Raw genomic sequence first — 27,413 nt, forward strand, 5'->3', positions numbered from 1 at the left:
CACGGGGTCCGGAGTGAGGGAGGTGCCGCTATCTGATTCTCGGCCTTACGGATGCTCCACGTGTTTGTTCGGCTTGGGAGGCTACAATGAACGGCACACGAGGCTGCCGCTCGTCGTAGTACACAATGAAAAAAATAATAAAATATACGATTGCTTTCCAACATCATCATTTCATCACATGTTCATAAAATGGGCATTTCTAATTATGTATATTGACCATCTCGAATTCATCACCGAATTTCATCTTGATCAAAATTCATTTTCTCTTAGATCAACATACTGTATCACACATTATCACCAAATGGGGCAGGCTTTAAGCTTATCTTGCATCGGATGCTTATCTTGAACATGCACATGTCTAAATCATCATCTTCACTTGACATCATCCTCACATGGTCTATATGAAAACTCCATTGTGATGCAAGTCCATGAGTTTCTCTTAACCCACAAAATCATACCAAGCACACAAGACATGAATTGGTTCACGAAGGGAAATTCACAATTACTGAACATACCGCTAGATTCCACGTGGTATGGGGCTGTTTGGTTGCTGCCCTGAGATAAATTTGCCTGACCTGAAGCTTTCCTGAGACCTGCCTAAACCCTGTTTGGTTGGTGTCCTGAGCCATCGTGTTGTAGCCTGGCCTGAAAATGCTGACGAAGTGATTAGCCGGAGCTGGCCACAGGCATCGTGGTTAGCCTGTGTGTGTCAGGCCTCCTCTTTCTTACGCCTGAGTGTGCATGCACCGATGCCTGACATTAAAATAGTATTTCTTTCACATGGATCAAATGGATGTGGAGTTTTTTATGCACTAAACTGTACTATATCATGGCAGCAGGCTCACGTCACGAACCAAACAGGATACCACTCCGGCTGGCTGGCCAGGCTAAAATCATCTTGTTTTCAGGCTACCTACAGGCGCTATAATTTCTCAGGCATGCAGCTCAGGGTGGCAACCAAACAGCCCCTATATCACTGTGGGAAGGCCATTTAGAATACAACCCACATGCTTCGTCTTCTCAACTGAGTCAAATGCATTCAACATGGCATCAAACCGCAAGGCCCTCACAGTCCGGGCCAAATGTCCTGGACAATCCATGCATGTAACCGTTGGCATGCCAACTCCTGCTCAACGGGCTCAAACGTAGTTGAGAACCCAAGGGGCCAGACAATGCACGCATCAACCAGGAGGCCAGGACAGCTTGGATCAAGGACAAGTGCCCCGGACACTAGCCAAAATGAAGCTAAATCAGAAATGACGTCGGGAATCACCCATACAATCTGTCCCCGAGGGGCAGAACACAAGAGGACCTAAACACTAGGTCGGGCACTTTTAGTCCTTACCGTCGTCCAGTTAGATTTGCTACCACAAATGAACAGTCGGTCCTAGGGGCCCAAGAAGTCAAGTCGGATGAAGAACAACACATTAACATCATGCCCTATATTGATTTCGCGACCATATTGAGTTTCACCTAGGCATCAGTTTGATCATCACTCAATCTTCATGCTCTAAAATAACCACTTGAGAGACACAATGAATTATTCACTTGAATCCCCTACACCAAGACTTGATCAATTAGGACTCAACTCATGATAACACTATGACCTATCTTGACATCAGGTCCTGAATTACTCTTCATTCTCTCAAGATCTGGAAACTACAAGATCCATTACATTTGCTTCTTTTGATCATAATGTATTCATATCTTAAGCCCAATGCTCTTGATGCACATCTTAGTGTCGATGGCATTCTTCACACTCATCCAATACATTTCATGCATCATCTATGGAACATATCTTTATATATAATAACTCAAGAAAATCATTAAATCGTATGGATTGCCTTTAATTATCAAAACCACACACAGACATCACTTTGATATGACATCGTCGAGCTCCATGTCCCGCGGGAGCCCTCTCGAAAGTAGTTGACCGCCTAGTCTAAAGGGTGAGGGTGCCAACGGCACAGCGCATGTGGGGACGTTGTGCAACCACGGATGTAGATCAAAAGTCAAGTCTAGGAGGATGTGCCGCGTTTGTCGTGCTCGCCGGGAGGTGTAGAAGCCAGGAAACCTATCCAAGTGAGAGGTAGATAGCAGTGGTGACCTCTAGTGGTAGGGAGGCGGCGAGAACATTGCCCTCTCCGAGGCCTAGGGTCATGGAGGGGCAATTGAATGAGAGGATTTGGAGATGTCACCATGTTGGTGAGGAGAGTGGATAAGGTTGACTTGGTTGCCAGCTCAGACCTCCGTTCGCTCGCTTGAACCAAATAGTACGTGTGTGTTTTTTAGTTAAATTTTGAGCCTGCCTATGAAATAAAAACATGTTATTGAGTTTTTTTGCAAGTCAAAGGGGTTTTCCGACCCCAATTTTTATAACAGTTTTGCTAAAGCACATCTAGATGTGCTATAAGTATTGCACATCTAAGTCCTATGTCATTGATCTTATGTTGAGATTCGTGTAGATATTTTCTTTTTCTTTTTTCTCTTTCTCTCTATGCTTAATTCACTCACTTAGATGTGCAATAACTAGAGCACATCTAGATGTGCCCTAGACATAAAGCACAGGCAAACATCCACATGGGCTTATAGCTCTCGTACAACCAATAATAGCTGCGATGGTATTATTACAAGTTTTAGCAAAACGAAACGGCACACCAGACGCTTGACAGGATGCCTGGATAGAGAGACGCACAAACATAGACAATGTGAAGAACCATCTAGCAACAAACTCAAACCCAAGCAATCCTAAGAAGCTCTGCTCGATGATGATTAAGCAGGCGCAAGCAATGCAATAGCATGACACCTTTCATTGTCGCACCAGAGCTCCCATCAAGCCTAGGACACACAAATTCATTGCAACCATAAGCTCTAGGACTAAAAAGTGATCATATTCCCTCAAATAAAAAAGCAAAAGTGATCAAAGCGGTACCATTTTTTTTTGTTTCTGCAAAATATACTCGTGACAAATCTGTCCCCATCGCTCAGACACGACTCGAGGCACCAAAACGCCACACTTGACAAAGCAGGCGGAATCTACATTGGTCTCAGCTTAAACCGGCTTGTGCGAGTAATTTGGTACGTAGTAGATTTTAGGATTTGTGTGATTGTATCCTTCTGATTGCATAAAGTAGGCTGCTGTAATTCGGTCACTCGTGCAGTGCGTTTTTATTATCCGGGGGATTCGGATGATTCTGTGAACCTGCTGCTCGAGTGCCATATTGGGGTAGAGCTGATTGTTTACAGCCTCTGAATGCTTTCTGATTTTGTGTCAGGTGTTTGAGGAAGCCTCTCAAGTATGGCGTGTGTTTGACCTTAATCATTCATGAGTGGTGAATGTTTGTCACAGTAACAGTGTTAGAGGTCCCCAATGCGTTGAGCATGTGAAAAGCTGTGCTCAGTACTGTTCCAAGTTGCTGTCATTTTTTTTTTGAGAGAAGTGTCTTGTTCTTGGGAGAACAGGTTAACCATAAATTGTCTCCATGCTTTTGCATCAGGGGCCTGAAACCAATTTTGGAAAAATTACATGGCTATTGCTTCTCTGTTCGTACTACAGACCAAAAAAATAAAATTGTTTCAGCTTTGCGGCCTTAGCTGTCTTTGTGGTGCTTTACTAATTTGGTAGCTCGTCACATATTACCGATTGAAATTCTCGTCGCAGGCCAAGATGCAGATGTCGGCTGGGTGTTCCGGGACTGGGAGGCTGAGACGGGAGCGTGCGCCGCTTAACCGTGTGCTTTGCTAGCATGAGGGTGTGACAGATGAGGAGCTGCATCCAGCTGATCAGGAGAGTTAATTGGGGCAGAGCTGGGAGGCCTTTTTTCTGCCTTGAAATCAGCATCAAAGGGTTATCCACCCTATTTTGTGGGAAAGAGAGAGTACATCGTGTACTCAGTCTTGTTATAGTTGTTACGATAGGTTGCTCAAATCCAAGGAGGGATCTAGGATTGTGATTCTCCAATAGCATGTGTCATATGGACAGGTTCGTCTGTTGTTATGTCTTCTGAGTGTTAGCCCTCAAGGCTAGTTGGGTAAACCCTGAATTCCAGGTATGAATTAGTAAAATGTATACTATTTGATTTGTAATATTGGTACATGGAAATGGTATTCATATTTGCTATTCATTCAGTGTGCACCAGCTGGGATGATGCAGTGACACACAGAGGGTTTGGATTTGTAAATTGCATACATGGTACGTGTAAACGCCAACTATGCAGCAACTTATTGGGAGAGCTAATATGCCACTGAAGTCTGAAGCAACATGAAAACTTCTTCAGTTTCCTCTGAGGTATGCATCCCTAATTCCATGTAGCTTGGCAGCCACCTCCTGCATGTTCATACGTTGATCTGGAGATGGTTTGGTGCAGCAGAGGCCAATGTTTAGCATAGACATCAGAGAATGTACACCTTCTTCCTTCAAGTCCATTGGAGTTTTTTTGGGAAAGCTCTAACTCATGTAGCAGCTGGGGATCGACAATCTCCAATACTCGACCAGGGAAGTTGGCCTCTGCAAACTTTACAATGCTCAGTCCATCCTTAAACATGTCATCAGTTGGCCTTCTTCGAATGAATATCTCGAGCAGAACGACACCAAAACTGTAAACATCTGCGGCGGTCGAAACTTGACCACCCCGTGCGTATTCTACATAATTGATAAACAGAGGAGTTAATTTTGCTTTCAGAGGTTAACATGGATGCAAATGTAAAATGAGGCAACACAAGATATAAAAAAGGCGATTACCTGGAGCAGCGTATCCAATCGTTCCCACTAGTGCAATCGAAGAGGTGTTTGAGTTACCAAGAGATAATGTTGTGGAATCAACTTTGAATCTTGCTAGGCCAAAGTCTCCCACATGAGCTATCATATTGTCATCCAGGAGAATGTTGCTAGGCTTCAAATCACAATGAATCATTATGCCTTGGTTGTTATGGTGTTGGTACTCCAATGCATCTGCTACATCCACCACAATGCCAATCCTTTGAGCCATTGTAATAAGGTTCAAATATGAAGAGCCTTCATAGTCTGGAGTTGAGTATAGTAGTTTATGCAAGTCTCCTCGTGGCATGAACTCATACACTAGGGCTTTGAAATCATTGCCATTAGAATCAATGCTTGAGCATGCAGTTAGCATCCGGACCAGATTACGGTGCCGCACATTTCTCAACGCATTACATTCTGCGATAAAGCTCGTTTGTGCTCCTCTTGTATGTAGGTTGAAGACTTTTATGGCAACCACATTTTTGTATTCAACTAGTTTTCCTTGATATACAGAACTATATCCCCCTCTGCCAATTAAGTTGGACACTGAGAATCCTTGTGTTGCTCTGGCTAGATCACTGAAAGAAACTTTGGGAAAATCTGTAGCAATTGATGGCAATGATATAGATTTGCTATTGTGTTTTCCTTTCCAGAGAAACAAGACAGATATGACTACAGCAAGCGACACCATACTGGCTATTGGAACAACTACTTGGAGTACTAAAGATTCCTTGTGCCTAGTTGATTTCCGTCAACCCACACAGCAGTTGCATTCCTGAAGATGCCTTTTGTTGGAACCTCACCATGAAGATGGTTGAATGACAAATCTAGTTTCTCAAGAAGTTGTAGATTGCCAAGAGATGTTGGTATTGACCCAGTTATGTTATTAGTAGATAAATTCAAAACTTTTAGGCTACTTATCTTCCCCAATGATGTTGGAATGCTTCCACTAAAAATATCACAAAGTGCTCAGGCTAAAAATATTCGAGTCTAACTCAACATCTTCTAAACTTTCACAATTACCCAGAGTGCTTGGAATATCTCCAGATAGCTTGTTTGATGAAAGTACCAAATTTACGAGCTGTTTGGCATTGCCAATGTTTGAAGGAACTTTTCCGTCCAGGTTGTTGAAGGATAAAACAATTTCAAATATTGTTGGAATCCGGAAGATCTCCATTGGAACCCCACCGTGAAGATGGTTGTTGAAAATGTCCAAATATTGAAGCATTGAGAAGTTTCCAAAGCTTGGTGGTATGTGGGCAGTGAGCTGGTTCGAGAACATATAAAGCCCTCCCAACTGAGACAAGTTTGACAAGGATGATGGTATGACCCCTGTAAAGGAGTTTGTGTGTAAACCTATCTGTTGCAAAGTTTTGAGGGTTCCAATCCACCCTGGGACGACACCTGTAAAGTGATTCCCCCCCCCCCCCCCCCCCCCCCCCCTCCCCAATGACACAACGATCAGGTTGCGGAGGTTTGCTATGCCAGAAGGAAAATCTCCTGATAGTTGGTTTTGTGCCATGTATAGGCGTTGAAGTTGACTGGAAAGGTTGCCTAATGAACTTGGTACGTCCCCTGATAGACGATTCCAGCTCATGGAGAACATTTGTAGCTCTGTGCAGTTGCCTAAGCTGTCCAAAAAACCCCATTCTTGCTTGTTGTGTGCTTGGAGTTGATTACGTTCAAGATTTAACCACGAGAGTTTGGTAAGTTTACCAATCGTGGTGGGCACCGATCCAGTGAAGTTGTTACCTGACAAATCGATGTCATTCAGACTGGAAGGAGTAAATTGCAAAAAACCACCACAATTATGCAAATGTCATCAAACACCCACCAAAATGCATGTTTTTTGGTGGTTTTTTTCTGAAGCATTGAAAATTTCGCCCCAATTGTGGTGGTTTTTTGCAATTTACTCGACTGGAAGCATTAGTGAATGAGCTAGGAATGTGCCCTCGAAAGAAGTTGCCACCTAATACAAGTATCTGGAGATTGGGCAGAGAGGTACACAGATTTGGTGGCACCTCCCCGCTTAGACCATTGAGAACAATGTCAAGGCCGACGAGAGTAGAAAGATTCAGGATGGCTTGCGGAAACCTGCCTACCAGCTGATTGACACTGGCATACATGTACTGCAAGTTGGACAAATGTGCGAGCTCATTTGGGATGTATCCTGTGATGTGATTAAAAGAGAAACTGATGGTGGTTAGTTTTGTGATATTGCCAAGAGAAGTTGGGATGGTGCCAGTAAGGTTATTAGCTGAAACTTGCAGCACCTGAAGGTGGCGAGGAGGCAAATCAACAGGAATTCGGCCAACTAGATTGTTAACCGAAACATCCAGCACCCTGAGGTCTGAGCAGTTTGCGAAACTTGGCAGCCTTCCTTGCAGCGTGTTGTTATTCAAGCGCAAGGTTTGGAGGCGGCGCAGGTGACCGAGGGAGGGTGGGATCTCTCCCGTGAGTGTGTTGTCCGTGAGGATTAGAGATTGAAGAAATGTTAAGTTCCCAAGTAAAGGAGAGATGTGTCCGACCAAACCTTGACTTGTAAGGTTTAGAGAAGTGACACGGCGTGGAGTCTTCATCCTGCACAAAACACCTTCCCAGTTGCAAAAGTGGGTGGTATCGCTCCAGGACATGAAGGCTTGATGTGGATCGAGACTGATTGCAGCCTTGAATCCAAGCAGTGATGATCGATCTGTCTCGTTTCCATGCAGCGAGGATGAGCTGCAGTCGACCACATGTGCACTGAGAGCCACCAGCACCAGGAGAAGTAACTGTCCAATTGTAGAAACTTTAGCGGCGATGTATGTTGCCCGAGTTAGATGTGCAGTACCCTCTCTGTATCTGCAAGTATGCATACATAAGAGCAAGCAGAATTATGAAGAGTCAATAACAGATACTACATGTTTGCAGATATCCAATGGCGGAGCTTGAAAGAAATCTCGGGAGGGGCGAAGTTGCTAAAAAAGAACTTTGAATACGAACCGTATGACTATAATAAGTTAGATAATTATATTGATTCTGTACACATTAGTTTATGAAATACAGTACATTTTAATGTTAATTATATATATATATATATATATATATACATATAATACTCATCATGTAACAAAAGTAAATGTATGAAAATAGTACATAACCACGGAGTATTGTGTTAATCACTACAGACCAGCTCTTCATTTATTAGCTGGATCTTGTAAACTACTGTACTTAAGAACATCTTCATGGCGGTTCTTCCCCTTGATAAATGATGTATGTGTAGTATCAAAGTTTTTTTTTCCGGGGAGTGTAGTATCGAAGCTATTGACTAGAAAATCATATTGTACCTTATCACGTATCTTTGTCTTGATAATCTGCAATCCTTGATATAAGAGCGTTTAGATCACTACTTTAGTGATCTAAATGCTCTTTACGGATGGAGTACTTGGTTTGTTTGAGTTTGGTTGTTTGTTCATGGCGTTGATGTTGAAATTGGAGCAACAAGAGAGGAGGCTGAAGAGTCGGTTATGCTTGCGCAAACGATGCTTCATTAGCTTCACGTTCACCTCCCTTTTTTTTTGTAAAATACAGTACATCAATTGTTTGCCCCCAACAATTTTATTCGGTGCAAACTCTATGGCCTAATTAGAACTTTCTCCAATTAAGTAAGATGATGAAAGATCAAATCAAAAAGATACCCCCTTTGTTTCAAAAAAAATAAATGACTTAACTTTGTACTAACTTTAGTATAAAGCTAGTATAAAGTTAGGTCATCTATTCTAAAACGGAGTGAGTAGTGGGCAGTAGAAATGGGGGAAACTAACTACAGCAGAGGGAGAGGGAGAGTGGACTCACCGGCTCGCCGGTGAGCGTGAGGGTACCGGCGACGAGGCCTGCGGCGGCGTCAGACTCGCCTCTGGTAGGCCGCCCACGGCCAGCGGACCGTCACGCTCCACGGCCAGCCGTCGAGCCCAGGCGAGAACGAGAAGCAGAGGTGGCCGCCTGGTCGCTCCATCTTTGCTGTTGTTTGTTTGGGTTGGACTAGTGGAGTGTTGGGTGTTGGGTGTTGGGTTGGCCGTTTGGGTTGGACTAGCAGAGGTGGCCGCCTGATTTTTGTTTTTAGGATGTTCGGCAGCCTTGATTTATAGGCGCGGCCGCGACGTCTACATCGATGACCTCACAACTGCTTTGCTTTGCTGGACGACACTCATTGGCGCACTCCCAGAATATATAGTGCACTAGACTTTTCCTTGTCTTTACAGTAGACTTGGACTTGGCTCCTCGGCAGAACGCCGGCCGCGGCCACAAGGCTAGCTAGCTAGCTAGTCATCGATCGTCGTTGTGTACCGCGCACGTCACTCTATCAGATTTTCATCTACTCGCTCTGTAAAAAAAATATATAAGAACATTGGATCACTAAACTTGGTCTTATATATTATTTTAAAGAGGTAGTAGTAGTGCTTTCCGCAAAAAAAAGGTAGGTATTAGTGCATGCTCCCTCCATTTTCTATCATTTAGCGCGTCCACGCTTTTTAAGATTTAAATTTAATCAATATGGACGAATGCGGCGGGAGCAAATAAAAGATTATACCATTGGTAAACCGTGGAGGAAGTATCTTTCAAAGCTAGAGTACATGTGAAGTACAAAGTTGTCCAAGCAAGTCAATTTCAATTTAGATGTTGCAAAGGTCTAGTCGACGGTCGTACGGTTTCACGCTGGAGTCTAGAGTGAGAGGGCCACAGGGGGTCCGGACGATTTGTCACGTTTCCACTTTTGTCAATGCACTGTGTAGGCGCGTCCACACGGGCTTCGTGGCGGCCGCGGCGCTGAGAACGGAATTAATCTACACACGATGTTGTGTACATGATGTGCATCCGATAAATCCTCTCCGCCGTGAGATACTCTAGGAACAACGTCGCCAATGGCTAGATGGCAAACGTCGTGCGCTGTGTCGTCTAATAAGTGTTGGCTGTATAGCAGTACTCGCTGAGCATGCAACGCTCATGGCGACCTATAGTTTTGAGCAGCCCAAGACAATATGTCGCCCTTCTGTTATGCCGTCCTTGGACAGACCAAGACGATATGCTCGAAGGTCGTGCTTCGATTCAGGAGGCTCATAATCTTGTAAAATTTTCTCCCTCGCTTCCGCAAGGTCGTCACTCGTGGCTTATCTCCCCTCATGCCCTCCTTTGTATCCCTTTGATTATTGTTTCAAATTAACATCGTCCCCTATATTGATTTCGTGGCCATATTGAGTTTCACCTTGGCATCATTTTGATCAGCACTCAACCTTCTTCGTGCTCTAACACAACCACTTGAGAGACACAATGAATTATTCACTTGAATCCCCTACACTAAGACATGATCAATCATGACACAACTCATGATAACACCATGACATTATCTTGACGTCAGGTCCTGAATTATTCTTCATTCTCTCAAGATCTTGAAACTGCAGAATCCATTACATTTGCTTCTTGTTGATCAATGTATTCATATCTTAAACCCAGTGCTCTTGATGCACATGTTAGTGTTGATGGCATTCTTCACACTCATCCAATACATTTCATGCATCATCTATGGAACATGTCTTTGTATATGATAACTCAAGAAAATCATTAAACCATATGGATGCCTTTAATTATCAAAACCACACACGTACATCACCTTTGATATGACATCATCGACCTCCTTGTCCCACAGGTGCCCTCTCGAAAATAGTTGACCTGCGTGGTCTAAAGGAAGATATACATTTTACTACACTAGCCTCTAGACCTAGTAGTAGGGTTGTCACTTGTGAGGAGATTGGAGAGTGATGGGGCTCTTGTCTAGGTGTTGGCCAGGGTCACTCTAGCGAAGCGTTGATCGACCAGCACAACGCTTCTCATTAATCATCCCCATGTACAACATGGCCGCGCAAAACATGTAAGCAAGGGAGGAGCCACACATGGTGCCATGGCTGTTGATTTCGTCACCCCGACAATGGAGCGTAATGCTGAGGGTGCCAATGACACGACACATTCGGGGACGTTGTGCAACCACGAATGCGGATCGAAAGTCGATGTTTAAGAGGATGTGCCCGCGCTTGCCGTGCTCGCCTGGAGGTGTAGGAGCCATGAGACTTATCCAACGCGAGAGGTAGATAGCAGTGGCGACCTCTAGTGTGTAAGGAGGCAACGAGAACATTGTCGTCCCAGAGGCCTGGCTTCATGGCAAGCGCAATCAAATGAGAGGATTTGGGATGCCATCATGCCAATGAGGAGATTGGATAAGGTTGAGTTGTTTGGTGTCCATTTCAATTGGGCAGCTCAGACCTTCGTTTGCTCGATTGAACCAAATAACGCGTGTGTTTTGTGGGTTAAATTATGAGCCTGCCCATAAAATAAAAACATGTTACTAAGTTTTTTTTGCAGTTTTTTAAACCAAAGGGGTTTCCATGCCTGAATTGTTATAAAGCAGAAGGCAGACAATCACATCGTTTTTATAGTTCTTGCTCAGAAACAATAGTAGCTGCAACGACATCATTCCAAGTTTTAGCAAAACAAAACGGTACAACATGATGCCCATATAGAGTGGCACACAAACACGAACAATGCAAAGAATCACCTCGCAACAAACTCAAACCCAAGCAATCCTAAGAAGCTCTCCTTGATGATGACGAAATGCAGCTTGGCTGCTTTCATTGCGATTAGAAGGAGTAAAAGGTTACAAATGGGTAACCAGAGAGTAAACAAAGATTGGCGGAGGTTGGGGTTGTGGAATAGAATAGTGTTATTGTTGTTGTTTCAAAACTAACCCTCAATCAGGCTCCCTTGGCCTTTCAATCAGTGCTATCACCCGACGTCTCCCAGCATCGATCCAAATCTTTGCTTCCTCCTGTATGTTGGAAAGAACCTGATCAATCGTAGAGGCTTGTTGACTGAAGACACGGGCATTTTGTTCCTTCCATAGTGACCACCAAATGAGCGCACTGATCGATCTCCAAGTTTTTTTGGCGTCCTTCCTGAGCCTACCTGAAGTGCGTGTCATCCAGCCCAGGAGGGTATCATCTGTGGGCAGTGGCGCCATGTCGCTCGGCATCATCAACAAGTCAAGCACTCAAAGCCACAACCCTTGCGTAAATGGGCAGCTCACCAATATGTGCATCGCCGTCTCTAGCTCTGGAGTTTGTTGGCATAGCAAACATGTTGGGTTATGTGGCCAGCCACGCTTGGCAAGGTTATCAGCCGCAAGGCAACGTCCTTGAATCGCCAGCCCAACGAAGAACTGGCACTTCGGCGGGGCCTCGGAGTTCCAGGCCATTTTGGTAAAGTCCTGCTTGATGGTTCCTGCAAAGAGAATTCTGTTCACAGAGGCTGAACAGAGGCTGCGCTGTAAACATCATTGGCCGTCCATCTCCATGAGATTGAGTCCTGCTGATCTGGATTGAGGTGCACTGCTTGAAGGTCATGCCATAGGTTTGTGAACTGGAGGAGCACGTCAGCAGTCATGTTGGCCTTGAAATGTCTCATCACGTCAGCACGTCAGCACGTCAGCTCTCTTTAATGATGATCAAGTAAGCACATACATTCTAGAAGCAGGACAGCTTGAACATCTGCTCATAACACCTTTCATTGTCACACCAGAGCTCTCATCAAGCCTATGACACACTTCAAACTTTGCAAGCGCGACCCTGAAAAAAAGGAAAAAAGTGTGATCCTAAAACATAAAAGGTAGCAAAAATGATTGCATGGTTAGATGAACTGTGATATCCTTAGCCCACTAACGTTGAAATCGTGGTGCTCGCATTTATTTCTGAATTTTTTTTCAAGATTTCTGGCGATGTGCATTCAGTGAGGGGAGACGTTCCCATCGACGACGAGGTGCCTACAGTGACTTTGTAAATTTCAAGATGATATACCGGCTCAGTCTTTCGGAGGTGCTCATAGAGATAGGGTGCGTGTGCATTCATATGGGTGAGTGTATGTGCGTGTATATGAATGCTCGTGTATATACTGTGTTAAAAAATTGTTTTTTTCCTGCAAAATACCTGTGACAAATCTGTCCCCATCGTTGAGACACGACTCGAGGCACCAAAACGCCACACTTCTTCTCGAAACATCCATCCAGCACCGTCACCGGCGACCTCACCCGCCGCCGCCGCCGAAGATGCCGGTGAGGGTGGTCGACACCGCCACCCCTTCCTCGCAGACCTCCTCAGGTTTCGCCCGCCCTCCCTCCCATCTATCCACGCGCGCCCGCCTTGGCTCGTCGCGCGATTCCCAGCTCCAGATCCGATCGGAGGCTGCTCCGGCACCTGCGCCGGATCGATCCAGCGCGTGTCGAATCCAGATTACTCTTAGGTCGGACCGGATTGTGCGAGTAATTTGGTATACTGCTGATTTTAGGATTTGTATGACTCTGTATCCCCTTCTGACCGCGTAAAGTAGGCTGCTGTAATTCGGACACTCGCGTAGATTCTGTAGGCTGCTCCAGTGCCAGCTGGGAGTACTGGGGATTTGGGGTAGAGCTGATTGGTTCTGACCTCTGAATTCCTTTTGATTTTGTGGCAGCTGTTTAAGGAAGATTCCTAGATAATCAAGTGTTGCGTATGTTTGACTGATTTAATCATTCACGCGTGGTGAATGTGTATTAAGGTGTTTGAGGTCCTGAACGCACTGGGCATGTTAAAATTGCTGTATTTGGAGAAAAAGAACCACAATAGGGACATTGTTATTTAAAGAACAATTTGACCATAAATTTGGTCCACGCTTTTGCATCGGGGGTCTGAAATCGATCTCAAAAAATTAACATAATTATCGCTTTGCAGCCTTAGCTGTTTTTATGATGCTTTTCTAGTTTGGCAGCTCATCGTACGATACTGATTGAAATTATTGTTGCAGGACAAGATGCAAATGCTGTGCAGCCGTCTCCTCCTAGCTGTTCACTCTTAACTGCTGGAAGAGTAAGTCTTTTTGGTGCGTATTTGAACCTTCAATTGAGATGGAACAACTGAAGCTTGAATTATTTTGTATCAAATGGGTTGTTCAAAACCGCAGTAATCATGCAATTTGACACCCTGTCCTCCCATAAGGGATTACCTGTATTTCTAGGGCCAAGGAAAACATTGTCATTAGTTGGGTATGATGTCAAGCTAGAGAGTGCTGTTTTCCCTCCATTTTCTCTTTGTATCCTCGAATTAAAGCTGTGGTGTTCATGTTACTGTGAATTAGCCTAATCTACTTGTATATTTCATCCAGTGTTTTGCAGGAACTCAGAATGTTTCAAGTTTACAAAAAGATGAGGCATGGAAAGTCAATGTTCGTATCCATGGTTGTGATATTGAACAGGGTTATTTATGTGGAACGATGGAGGCACTTAATGTTCCCTTAGCCGACACACCTGTAAGAAACGTGTTTCTTCTTCCACTTTGACTCCCTGACTTTATATGTTATATCTTTTCCTCAAGAAACATTTTTGGACAGATGAAAACCAGTTTTTCCTTTTATAAATTACGAAATCCACTAGTTTCTTTGTCTTATTATCATTACTAAATTTCCAATGTCAAGTTGTCGACATGCATTTAGATGCACTAAATTAAATATTGGGTCACCATAGACTTTCTTAAATGAACTAAAGAAATGTGCTGCTGCAGAGGCAGACTGATTTCTCTCAAAAAAGGAGACCAGAGGGGACGAGCCCCCATAGGCCTTTTACTAAGAAGAAACGATAAACTTGGGTGTGGTATTCACCCCTGTGGGGGCCGAACCCGGCTCGCACGGAGTACTATGCAGTGCTTCTACCACTGAGCTAGCGCTCAGGTCTCTGAGGCAGGCTAGTTTTTTTAAGAAGTTCTAGAAACAATTGCACTACTTGAGAAGAAAATTCAACAGGTAGAAAATCAATATTGGGGTTTTGAAGGAAAAAAAATAAAGTACTTTTGGATAAGCACCAGAGCTTCTAGATTTATAGTTGATGCATTTCCCTTACGATCTGTTTTTATTCATTAACTTCAACTTCGCTTATTGGCTCTCTTTCATTCCATAGGTGGTTACATTCTGGGAGGGGGAGATAGTAGATGCTAAAAATTATACTTTTTTTACTGGCAAGTGGGAGGCATCGTGAGTATCGTTTATGTCAATGCCATCATTTAACTTTTGTTCACACATATATGTCCTGGTGCAGGATAACATTCCAAACTTACTCTTGGAAACAAATTCTTGTTTTTGTTTTGCAGAGCAGAGGATGATGTAAGACACTGGTCCAAGTTCCCATCATTTACCCCTCTTCTGGTAACCAATTACTTAAATTGGTGTGGTCAGCAACATGACTTTGAGAATGTGTTACTAATTTATTTTGTTTTGCAGAGTCAGATTGAGGCAGATGGTGGCAAGTCTGTGGACCTTAGCAACTATCCTTATATATTTATGGTACTGTACCACCTGACATGTTCATATGTAGAAGCATCATCATATCTTGAAATTCTTATCTGTTGCATTTATTAGCTTCCAATTTTCTGATGCTACTTGCAGAGATGGAAAGAGCAGTACTTTGTTAATGTGGGAGTGGACTGCGGGTTGACCATAGCTGGTTTCTATTACGTCTGCTTTTCTTGTAGCGATGGATCCATTAGTGGCTTTTATTACGACCCAAACAGCAGGTAATGAATAATTTGCCACAGTTTACACATTGCAAGCTTACTACCGAATTTCCTAATTAGGATGTTGTTCCAAACATCTTTTGTTTTCTTTGTGTGTAGTCCCTTTCAGAAGCTTGAATTGAAGTGCACCAACGAGAAACAATCTGGGTTCACCTTTTCTTCATATGAGCTGCAGTGACATGCATGACGCTATTAATCGAAGTGGCAGAGATTACACAGGCGAACTTTCTGTGCTTGCCAATATGAACATATACTGTGTGTGTATTGAACCCGTAGTTCCTGATGTTCCTTTAAAATAGTTGAGATGTTATGTATGTACGGTTGTGCCAGTGAATGTTGCAAGACCAAACAATTATGTAACTTATCCTTTTGCAATCTCAGTATTCTGGGAAAAAAGTATCAATTTGTTTATTTTATCGAAAGTTCACCTGTGTTATTTTTTGTGTTTCTTGTCATAATATGGATGTATCCATATTCAGTGTGATAGGCATTTTTCGTGCCTGCTTTCGCATAAATTAACTGTAGAGTTGAGCATTTTTTGGTTCAGTTATTGTCAATGGAATCTGTGGCAGAATCATAGTGCTGAGGTTTATCTGAAGAGGAACTTGATCAAGATTGTAGTCCTTTACTTTACTCTCCTGTACAAAGGAAAGAAACCCCCTTTGGTTTCATTTTACAACACACAAGATGTTTTTACTATCAATTCTACGAACAAAGTATTACTCGGGGCATTCTCTTGGTCTTCGCCTCCAGCATCTATATACTGTAAGGCGAATAACTCTCTACTGATGCCGTGTCACTGTGTTCGTCTCTTGCTTCAAGCAGTAGTTAATCCTCTAATTAATAGAACTCTTCTGCATCTGCATGTCATAAGTTTCCAGTAAGCTAATATAGTGTTCAGTAACATATTTTTGCAGATAGGATTGTCCTTGCACAATAGTGGCTTACCTTCTGCAGCACAAGGACGTGTAGACAGCGAAACAGGAGGTAATTCTACTCTCCCTTCTTGCAGGAACCAAGAAGAGATTTTCTTTGCCCTCTGCATCAAAGGCCTTTCAACATTCTCAGTCCATGCGTCTAACAGATTTAGGGCAGCCTCAGTGATAACTTCGGCAAGTGCTTCGTCATCTGGACTAGGCTCCAGTTTGAGCAGAAGGTATCTATTAACTGATACTAATATCTCTACCATGTGCCTTTTGTCGATATTGTATGCTACCATTGTATCTTGGATTCTAGAGACCATCTTGAGGGCAGCCTGGAATACTGTAGCACATGCCTTTCTGAATATCTCGGTTGTCGATTCAGGGCGTTCCTTGTTGCTCCAAACTTTGTTTTCGATTTCTGGCCCGTATTCTAGTATCGGTGCAAATGTCACGGTCTTCTGCTTGGATGTTTTGACCCGCAGCTTCTTTGATTCCATCAGCATTTCATTGGCTTCCTTCATTTCTGACTCGAACCTGCTGCTGACCTTGAAGAATGGTTGTTCCTGGCAAGCGGTGGGGCTCGGGGCTGGCGTGTTCTGCCTTGATGATGCTTGCACGTAGACCTCAGGTTCGAACTCCGACTCAGCAACTGCAGTTCACATGGACATAGAAATTTATCGTGTTTCGTTGCAACTGAACTATAAAGAATTGGTGTGTTTGCTGAACTGAACTGGAGATAGTTAGACAGGTGGGGTTTCATTTGAACTTAGCATACATGAAGATGGGTGTAGTGCCGTGCTTGGGGTTCCAAGGCGCTCATCATCATCGTATTGTCCCCCCCTGCCGTAGGTGTCATCCGAGCTGGGCCCGATACGTGGTGTCCACATCATCATCTCATCGTGCGAGGGATGCTTCTTTTTGTGATGCAGAAGGTGCATCCATTTCTTAGCCTTGCTCTTTACCTTGCCCAGCACTGGCTTCTTCTGGCTCCCTCCTGGGGTCTTTGGCGACCCCGTGGGGCTCACCGGTGGCGCCCGCGGTGAAGGGCTCACCAGCGGCGTCCTCAGTGAAGGGCTCACCAGCGGCGTCCGTGGTGAAGCGCTCACCAGCGGTGTCCGTGGTGATGAGCTCACCAACGGTGAAGGCGAATAATATTGTTGCTGCTCCTCCCATTCATCATATGGAGTTTGGCCTGCAAACCAACGGTCACCCAAGGTTAAGCTACGGGCAATTTTCCATTTTCAGCAGGGTGAGCGCCCAAACATCTTTGCAGAGGAGAGAATGGCAAAACATTGATTAAGCCATGCAGCACCGTGAGGAATCGGAAACATGTGCTTAGGGGAAGATGAAATCCTGACAAAAATCACAATCGACACCAACAAATCTCTTACCGTGTTGGGCGACGTGGGGGTCGCCTCGCTTGCCGCTGATCCCCTTCTTCAATTTTCTGAGTCCATTCATGTCTGTGTGCAGGAAATGAAAGCGAATCCGGAAACTGAAATTCGGGAGGAGCCGGAGCCTGCTTTTTCAGGGGATGATGTTGTGCTGGTAAAAGGCGAGCAAAATGGGTTCTGCTGGACCTATCCTAAAGTTGGTAAAGTTGAGGTTGCCATTCCGTTTTGAAGTTATAGTGGCAGCAGGGGTGGATTTCGGGAGGGTAGCGGCCGCGTTTTGCCGTGCTATTTTTGGGGTGGTGTTTGGTGGTCAAGAGACCTCCAAAAACTCTTTTTTTCCATATGTTTCATACAATCATTGCTTTACTTCTCGCTCACTCTATTGCCTTTCTTGCTCCTCACGGTGGCTAGATTCCAGCCTTCATAAAAACTGTCGTAACCTTCCAACAAAATGTAGTATCTAAACAAACAACATATACCTGTAGCAACGCACAGGTACAATCAACATAACGCAGTTTAAAACCATATCTCGGTTGTCTTATTGTCTGGAACCGAGCATTTTTTATAAGCAACAACATAATCGTGCAAGATGTTACGAACAACTTTTGAGGACCACACACTAAGCAGACGCTCCCAGTGGTTGCATATGTCATCCCTGTACTGCCCACTAGATTTCTATAGTATCAAGAAGAAATATTAGGTAGAATTGTCAAAGCACGCTGAATCACCCTAGCAGAGAGTTAGAGCATATGATGGCATTAATATTCTGCAAGGATTTTCCTCAGAAGAAAACATTTGGCAAGGATTTAAATAAACCAAAACAGATGTTGCAGGCTTTGTTCCTTGGGGGAGGATTGAAGTGCGCCATATAACTAAGGCCATTACTTTACCACCTAATTATAACGATAGAAACATGCTGACTTCATACAACATCCGCCTTAAGAATCTTGCTAGAGAACACAAAAATTATAAACTTGAAAACAGTCACTCTACCACTAAAACCATGATAAACATTGAAGGGAGATCAGGTTGGGCACATGGAGGCAGCTAATCAAAGAGGGAAACAGGGAAGAACTCACCAGAGCAGAGCCTACATCCAGCTTACGTGCATTACTATCAGGGGTAGAACTGATGCCGTCCCGAAACAGAAGAAAATGTGGTTGTTGTGCAAATGTTCTTTTGCTTGAACAAAGGATTTTAGAGAATGAAACCTGAAGGCATGATGCTTATCTTAGTCATATGTTAGATTCTGAGGAGCTACTTCAAGAGGCATCGCTTTATATTGAATCAACAGAGAGAAAATGAACACGATCAACATGCAACAAACATCGGATGCTCTGCTAGTGCATGAGTAGAAGATAACCAGGCTCGGAGAAACAAACTTGTATCTTAAACAAAATCATATATGAATCATCTGGAGAATAACTTTTTCTACAATATATTTTGCAGAGTTCTTCAATGTCAGACTCTGCAGTGGTCTTCAGTGTGTTTACACAAAGAAATCCGAGCTTTGGTTTAACTGCAAAAAGGGGGAAACACATACGATTTTTTGTTAGTAGCATCTAATTTACGCTCACATATCGAAGTCAAGGAAATGCACAACTGAAACATACCAGAGACGTATGTATTGAGTGCTGACACAAGGAAATGAACAAGAGCACCTACCATCTAGAGCAGGCTGGAAAGAGTTGATTATCTGAAGTCCAAAGCAAAAAAGACAAACTCTAGCAATGGTACTATACGTAGTAAGAAACAAGATGTACCTTCGTGAAGACCCACTGTTGGCTGCAGATTTGCGAGACTGAGGCAGTGACACGACTCATTCAAAGATCAGGTTGTTCGGCTGGAGCTAGCATGGATAGTATTATCTACACGGCGACAATACATTGCTAAAATGCCTACACAAGATGATGCCCCCAGCATTCTCTGGCTATATTTCTGAAGTTTCTCTAGATGATCTACACCCATATGATCTTTCTCTAGTTGCTACTATCAAATTTGAGATTTCATACAAATGAAGCATTTCTTGTTTCAACATATAAAAGGAAATAATGAAGGAAAAGATTGTCTGAACTCTGGCCAAACATGTAGAGAACCTCCGGTTCACTGCACCAGTATGAACAGCTTTCCTGTTCTTAGCTTTGCTCTCCTGGCTCCCTTCCCAGCTCACATGCCTTGATCAATGACAACTTCTTTTCCATCTCCACTTTCGCAAAGTAAGCATAGATTGCATATCAAGATGCAACAGCAGCAAGAGAAGATCAGGTTCACCTATAAACAGTAAAGGATAAATTTAGGATGTAAATACTGTTGCCCCTGGCTTAGAATTTCCTATTTACATAGGATGTACATAATACTGAAACCTAAGCAGGATAAAGGAATCGCTTCTTGTTGGATAAACTGCGCATCTGGTTGGATTTGCATCAGATCGTTACCTGGAGAGTCGGATTGAGTGACTACCATCATGTGTAGTTATTTCCTTTTGTGTTCAAACGTACGCAACAGAATCGATTACTTTGGTACTGTTATATGCACTAGCATCTATATAAAGCTCGAGGCTGCCATTGCCATTTTCCTTCTTCTCTGCACGCAGAAGAAAAGCCTACTAACCGGAATAAATGATCTGAAGGGAGGGACTGAGCAGCCTTGGGCACACACACATTTCCAAAAGAATAACTCATTTGCAGTTCACTCTCGGCTTTTACATGTTTGTTCTGCCATAAATCCTTGCACAACTCGCGGCCAGTGTGTGTGTTGCCTCCAGCCCCGGAGCTGCAAGAGCGGCATGGCGGATGTAGGTCGGAGGAGCTGCATCGGCTGGTGCGTTGGAGCCGTCGCAGCCGTCGACGGACATGTCTTGTCGCCTCCAGAACCGCCTCTTTGCTGGCACCACCAACGGCGTTGCTCAAATGTTCAAGACAAGGAGGAGAGGCGGAGGCGTGTGGCCACAGCCAGGACACGGGGACGCGCGGGAGGCCGCTCCGATGTCCATGGCGACGCCGCGGCGGGAACCCTCGCGGCCGCAAGGCCACGCGCGAGGCATAACGAAGAGCAGGCGCTCGGGGGCGGAGCGGCGCCGGGGGGAGACGGCTGGCAGCGGCCGGGAACGGAGGCGGCGGCGGCAGCGGCGGTTGCTCGGGAGAGAGGGCGGAGGGGGTTACAGGGGTGAGTGTCGGCGGAGGGAACCGGGCTCCGGGGGCCAGAGAAAGGCCGTAGCGGGCCTCGACCGAGCTTTTCAGGGTTCGCGGGCCGGTGTGGGATGTTGTATCCTTAAGTCGCCATACTTCACATAGAAAACAATCTTAAACAATATGATTGTCTCAAAAAAAAAAAAAAAAAAACAATATGATTGAAACTACATATCTTTTATTTGTAGTAGAAGCATAACCTCTTACGTAAAGCACCGGCATCGCATGCAAGACAGTGTCTCTCACAATTTATCTACATGTTAGCATGTTGCAAAGAGCAGTTATCAACCTTTTATCATCGACCATTCGCTATCGATGAAGCCATACAAATAGATTAAAAAAATCGGAATCCATCGGCCATACAGTCATAAAGTCACATGAACACGACAATTAGCTTAAACCAATTTATTTTTGTTGGTTTGTTTATATGAACTAAGCAGGATACTGGATACTTATATGAGATGAAAAGATTGACGTGGCATCAAGTTAGCTTGCTAGCTAACTAAGCGAGGTAGGAAACCAATTGCCAACCACAATCCTTCTTTAATAAATTCCAAAGCATATGGTTCAAACTATAGTAACATTGGATACTGTTCTATGCTCTAGGAGTGTGACATGAGATATATATCGTCATGTGCAAATCATGCAGCTGCGTCAAGGCTTTTGACATTGTGCGTGCTTTCTGTCAATCGACCAGAAATCCGAAACGTCCACGATGCGGGCTCTCGCCAACACTTCTATAGATAAGTTCTATTAAGGTGTTGCAACCACACACAATAGGAAAAAAATATGGGTAGTGATTATATAGCATATTGTTTAAAATAAAACTGATGATGTCATGCTTCTAGATATAGCTATGAAGGATAAAATGTACCAACAACTATGGGTAAACCAAGCCCAGTACTTGGCATGGGCGGAGCCAGGGTATTCCATGGGATACCAATGATTTGGCCCAAAAGATAGATCCCATGGAATACCCTTCTTCCAGTTCCCTCCCTTCAGTTCGCTTCTTGACCTCTCTTCTCCCTATTCTCAACCTAGATGCACACCGATGGAGGCGGCCGATGGCGATGCCGTGACGACCACGACACCAGCATGGCAACACCTACAAGCGGCCGCAGCACAACAAGCAAGTAAGCAAGTCGAGCCCTCCACCGGTCTCCCTGACCTCTCGGGCTGCTCGTCCCCAACGCTCACCATGGCGTCACTGTACGGGGGTCGTTGATCCTACATGGTACGCTGAAGATACCCGGGGCCAAACCATTTCATACGAACGCCTTGTCAAAATCCGTATTCATATAGTCACACTTATTGCGCTTGCTTGCAGCCTTGGTGATATGGTATCTGTGAGCGATGTTGAGCTTGTTTTGTGGACTCTTTGTGTGAGGTTGATGTGTTCGTCTGTCCGAGGCAGTTCAAAGTCCTACCAAACCATGCTGTTTTCAGTCTTTGTTTCTCTTCTTACCATTGACAGTGGGCGTGGCTTCTATGCTTTCTTGTTAACGACTGCTGCTAGTTAAAAAAATATGAAGGAGGCTCGTTCACAAAAGCAAAAGGAAGCTCAAGTACCGAAGGTGTAATTCTGGCAATTTAGCATGATGAGTTCCTGTTGGGAATTGGCATTGAATACTTATGGATTCCAAATTTCAGATTTTATATCCATATGTTTTTGCGAGAGCATGAACTAACGTTGCCTGCATGCTTACAGTTCCAGAATGCAAATTAATCAGGTTATAAGTATATATATAAGCAATTCCATTGCACTCTAATAATTTATGTCAAACTTTGGTTCATTGGCTTATGTCATGTATTTTCAGAATACAAATTAATAGTTTGAACTAATGAAAATGTGCTTTCCTCTCTGATGAATCCGGGTGTTGGCTGCATTTTTTTTTGTTCTTTGTATAAAGGGCTTGTGGAACATGGCGCTAGATGAAGTTGAGGCGTACCTCCATACAAATTGACATGAACATGGACATAACTCAATCTGCAAAGGAGTTTGCCGAGATGCTTTCGCAGCCACGATCTTCGACAGACAACATCAAAGATCGGCTAGTCTAGTCACCCTTACCACTTGGGTGCACGGACCATCCCCTTTTTACACATGTCTAGCTCACCAGCTTCGACTCATCTATTTTGGTTACACACTTACACATGATTGAAACACCTAATTCTCTGTTAATTACAAGTCTAACTATACCACAACTCAAACACAAATATTCAACACAATTACGTCACATTTTCAACACAATTACCTCACAGTTGGGAAAAAATAACATGACAATCTAATAAGATAACTTAGACCGTTCATGCGTAAAACTGTACAAGAAAACATAACAATCTAAGATCATTTTGGTAAAGAAAATAAAATGCATCATTTCTTTTCCAGTACAGATCTATATTTAGGTGCACACATGCTACTTTCTTCTTTAAACATACAAGATAGCGCTTCATGGATGAAATTCCTTGGCAGTTGGAAGAGGGCATTTAGGGTTGTAATAAGGACAATTCTTTATGCACTCATCCCATGTGGAGAAACCGGGGGAGGGGGGTGGCTTGTTGAGGCAACAGTAGAAATCGTACATGCCCTCAGGACGCAAAACTTCACAACAATCTTTGCTTCAGTGAGCACTAGCGTTGTCTTCGTATGACAAAATATATTTGGTTATATATATATATATATATATATATATATATATATATATATATATATACTCATAAATTTGATATTTAATAGAAAAAGTAAATGATTTAAAACATACAGGTAATGACAACAAGGCAATAATAGAGGATGCCGATGTTATATGCTTACACTCTGCACTTGTCGTAACCGAACGAATGAAGAAGATAATGGCCATGACATGCACCAAGCGGTTCCCCGTCATATCAACTTTTTACAACTTGATTATTTAGCCTGGCTTTACCAACATAGCATCGCAAGTGAGGCATGCAACGACCACTCCACATGGGCCACTTCCCTCGCTTCAATGTATTGAATGTAATCAAGGAATATATGGTAATTAGTTTATTTGAAGATCCTGCAACTAGTGGTGAGATAATTCCATAGATGATTGGTTAGACTGATATCCCGATTGATGCATACAATCTGCTATATACTATCAATTGCAAGATTATATAGCGGTATTTACCCCGATGAGATTTTTGTATGTTTTATGTAGTATATATCTGTCAAAATCAAGAGTATATATGATGATAATTGCCATATTAATTAGCAGACATGCATTATGTCGGATATTAATAGGTATACCTTGTTTTTGGGGACTATATGTGCTAGGAGGGGGCGGGGGGGGGGGGGGGGGGGGGGGCTTTAGTCCCCACCCTTTAATGCCGGTTGGTGAACCGGGACTAAAGGTCCTTACGAACCGGGACTAAAACCCGATTCTGCAGTAGTGTCATGTTGACCCTTGTTGAAGCAACAGTAGCAAGCTTTATAATTTGTTGTTGAAATACATGTCCTCAAGATGCAAAACTTTAAAGCTATCTTGCTTTCAGTGATAGCACTAACACTTGTCTTTGTATGATAATCTAGATAGCTCTTTCTCCCAGCCTCGAGACGACCTATTGCATGCATATTTAATTATATTAGATGATTCCCCGCGCGTTGCTGCAGGATTGTATGGTGAAAAAAAAATAACATTTGTGATTACATAAAATGATAGTTTTGATGATCATGGTACTCTTTCGGTTGGAATAATGTTATGAGTTTGGGGGAAGGGAAACTTTTAACTCTCTTCTATTTAGTTCTGTGTACTAACAACGGGAACATTTGGAAGTACATTATCAAAGACTTCTCCGTTACATACTTTCCAAATGCAACAGGTCTCAAAACAGCAACTTCCATCGCAAATAGTCTATTTATCTATTGTTCAACAAACTCTACCCCCCCAATAATTTACATGCATTTTCTTCATGAAGGCGGGATAAAGTGTCAGCATTGCAGGACAAATAAAAAAATCAAAGAAAAGTACAGCTAGCTATATTCCTTTACTAAGGCACAAATGTAATCTAGGAGGTTTTTTTTTACAATGGACCAGATATTGTGTGTTAACTTTGACTTGAAGGAGCTGCCGAAAAATATCTTGCAACTGAGAACTTGAGCCAGCAAAAGATATCCAAAGTAAATTGAGATGGGTAGGAACTTGAGAGGTGCCCATCAGCTGCTTGTAGTTTGTCAATATGCAAAAAGAGAACGTATTCACTCCACTTGTTCGACCAGGAGAGACCTCAATTTTTAGTATGCCCATCAAAGACACAAACCATGGCAGCAGGAGCCTTGTCGCTTTAGTAACAGTGGATGTTAGGGGACAAAGCTAATCATTAAGAATAATGACGCATGTAGTTATATGACATAGCAATAAATGGACTACTGTTCCCTACAAAAAGACTGATCACTTGACGTCATGCCATGGGAGGAAGAGAGATGCGGACGAAATCACTGTTCTAACCTTGTCAACGTTTATAGTCACAAACTGAACTCGACGTGAAAGTATTTTGCGATTTGACCCTCTTAGAAATGCGAGAGCCCGCGGCGTTTCCACCCAACATAGAAACGCCGAGCAAGCTAGCGTTCCCTGCCAACACGGGAACGCCGAGGCAGCTAGCGTTTCTGCCCTGGCCCACAGTCAGTCCGAACCCGCTGTTTTCGCTGACGTGGCATGCGTGAAACGCCAAGGTCCTTGGCGTTTCTGAACTGGATTAAGTAACGTGCGTGGGCCGCGGGGGCCTAACCCAGCCCACTCGCAGTCCCAGCCCCGGTCAGGTAGTTCTTCCCGGGACGAACTGGTGGCCGCCCCTTCCCTCTTCTTCACCAAGTCTCTCCCAGATCTGCTATTTTGATCATGAAAACGAGTAGATCGGAGCATCCCCGAGTTGCTTGAGGTATTCTCTTCCCAATCCTCCATTTATTTTCAGTCAAGATTGGCTATTGTAGATGCATTTTTTCAAACATGGTGGAACCCTAAGATGAGTTATTAGTGATTTTTTTGATGAATATTTTGGTTACATTATGTTTAGAAAGAAGACATATACTACTTGTGTTGAAGTATTCTTAGTTAACTTGTTTAGTATTGGATTTAGAGAGAGACCATTTTTTTGGATTAGGTTGAACCTATTATTTCTTAATAATTAGTTGTGATAGATTCTTTAGGATAAAATAGGTTGAAAAGAATTGGTGTTGGTAATGTCGTTCGTGATTTGTATCTTTGGGATAATTTGTAGTAGTTAACAAATCCATTGACCTTATTTTGTAGGATGTTTGAGCCGGATAAATATCCCGGCCTTGATGATTATTATGAGGAGAAGCATCGTGCTGTGCTAGTGGAAAGAGGGGAGGTAATTATGTATCTACATTGTTGATTCTCATATTGTGAGTAGTTTAGAGAAGTATATAAATTGTGTGTGTGCTTTTTGTAGGTTCCTCCAGTACTTCGTTTGAGAGGCCACAACCCACGTGAGTCCCTGAAGTATGATCGTCGCTATGAGCCTTATTTTAGAAAAATGGATCTTCTCCAGTTTGTGCTCAACTTTAAAGGCACACCACCATGGCTGAACTCGACGGCCATTACCGCCCTTACGGACCGTTGGAGGCCGGAGACGCACTCTTTTCACCTTGCTCTTGGTGAGATGACCGTCACTTTGGAGGATATTGCGATGATCTCCGGTCTTTCGATCGAGGGCAAGGCTCTTACCGGGAAGGTGAGGTCTGAGGGGTGGCGACAAAGAGTTGCAGGTTTGGTTGGTGTTGAATCTCCCCCGTGGATTCATGAAACAAAGAAGGATCCTAGGCCATCTCACTACTGGGAAAAGGCCTACTAGTGGCACACCTGTTTTGCCTACTAATGGCGCACTACAGGTGCGCCACTAGTAGCACGCCATTAGTATTTTTTATAATGGCGCACCTGTGGTGCGTCATTAGTATCTGGTATACTAATGGCGCACCATGCAGTGCGCCATTAGTATAGCCCACGGTGCACCATTAGTATGCCTCCCAGGGGCCATATTTACCCATGTGCTTTGGCATACTAATGGCGCACTGGTGGATGATGCGCCATTAGTGTGCTCTGGCTTACTAATGGCGCACTATGTGGTGGTGCGCCACTAGTATGAATATTAGGGATTTTTTTCTTTTCTGATATTTTCACAGGTTACAAAATATATTATTGGATAGAATATAGCTAGCACCACATAGCAACAACAGATTCATCGAATACAATAAAAGATTAGTCTCCGAATACAATTCATCATATTAGTCTCCGAATTCAAAAGACCGAACAAAGATAGAACGATACAAGTCTCGAGACCGCGAGTAGCGAGTTTGTCGGAAGTAATACTAATCCTAACAAGTCCTACTAATCATCATCATACAACTTCTACTCGTTATTAATAACAAGTCATACGATCATCATCTTGATAGTCATCGAACCAACCCTACTTAATTGTTCTTAGCACATGATCATCAGTATTAGGCAGGACCTAAATACCCTATTTAAGGTAAAATAGCATAAAACAAT

General features: G+C 43.5%; 2 protein-coding genes and 1 pseudogene across 2 annotated transcripts; 1 reads left to right on the forward strand and 2 right to left on the reverse strand.

Annotated features, from left to right (window-relative positions):
* Window positions 1–4,273: 4,273 nt before the first annotated feature.
* On the reverse strand, window positions 4,274–8,753 carry LOC123056691 (probable LRR receptor-like serine/threonine-protein kinase At3g47570; annotated as a pseudogene).
* A 3,961-nt stretch (window positions 8,754–12,714) lies between these two features.
* LOC123060065 (glucose-induced degradation protein 4 homolog) lies at window positions 12,715–15,800 on the forward strand. Its single transcript, XM_044482630.1, has 8 exons — window positions 12,715–12,939; window positions 13,622–13,683; window positions 13,979–14,122; window positions 14,766–14,839; window positions 14,956–15,010; window positions 15,086–15,148; window positions 15,251–15,378; window positions 15,478–15,800. The coding sequence occupies exons 1-8, from the start codon at window positions 12,888–12,890 to the stop codon at window positions 15,554–15,556; spliced, it is 657 nt and encodes a 218-aa protein (XP_044338565.1). The 5' UTR covers window positions 12,715–12,887; the 3' UTR covers window positions 15,557–15,800.
* Window positions 15,801–16,102: 302 nt separating this feature from the next.
* LOC123060064 (uncharacterized) lies at window positions 16,103–18,042 on the reverse strand. Its single transcript, XM_044482629.1, has 4 exons — window positions 17,693–18,042; window positions 17,077–17,493; window positions 16,327–16,950; window positions 16,103–16,238 (listed from the first exon to the last, which is right to left on the reverse strand). Exons 1-4 carry the CDS (start codon window positions 17,760–17,762, stop codon window positions 16,219–16,221), a joined length of 1,131 nt encoding a protein of 376 aa, XP_044338564.1. The 5' UTR covers window positions 17,763–18,042; the 3' UTR covers window positions 16,103–16,218.
* Between the last annotated feature and the right edge of the window lie 9,371 nt (window positions 18,043–27,413).

Source organism: Triticum aestivum, chromosome 3A (assembly GCF_018294505.1).
Source record: "Triticum aestivum cultivar Chinese Spring chromosome 3A, IWGSC CS RefSeq v2.1, whole genome shotgun sequence".
In the NCBI taxonomy this organism is placed as follows: Eukaryota; Viridiplantae; Streptophyta; class Magnoliopsida; order Poales; family Poaceae; genus Triticum; species Triticum aestivum.

Coding starts and splice junctions, on each gene's coding strand:
- LOC123060064 (XM_044482629.1), bottom strand. CDS start 17,762: ATGAATGGACTCAGAAAATTGAAGAAGGGGATCAGCGGCAAGCGAGGC. Junction 17,494..17,692: donor CCCCCACGTCGCCCAACACG/GTAAGAGATTTG, acceptor GTTGGTTTGCAG/GCCAAACTCCATATGATGAA. Junction 16,951..17,076: donor GGCACTACACCCATCTTCAT/GTATGCTAAGTT, acceptor TGTGAACTGCAG/TTGCTGAGTCGGAGTTCGAA.
- LOC123060065 (XM_044482630.1), top strand. CDS start 12,888: ATGCCGGTGAGGGTGGTCGACACCGCCACCCCTTCCTCGCAGACCTCC. Junction 13,684..13,978: donor CACTCTTAACTGCTGGAAGA/GTAAGTCTTTTT, acceptor TATTTCATCCAG/TGTTTTGCAGGAACTCAGAA. Junction 15,011..15,085: donor CATCATTTACCCCTCTTCTG/GTAACCAATTAC, acceptor TTTGTTTTGCAG/AGTCAGATTGAGGCAGATGG.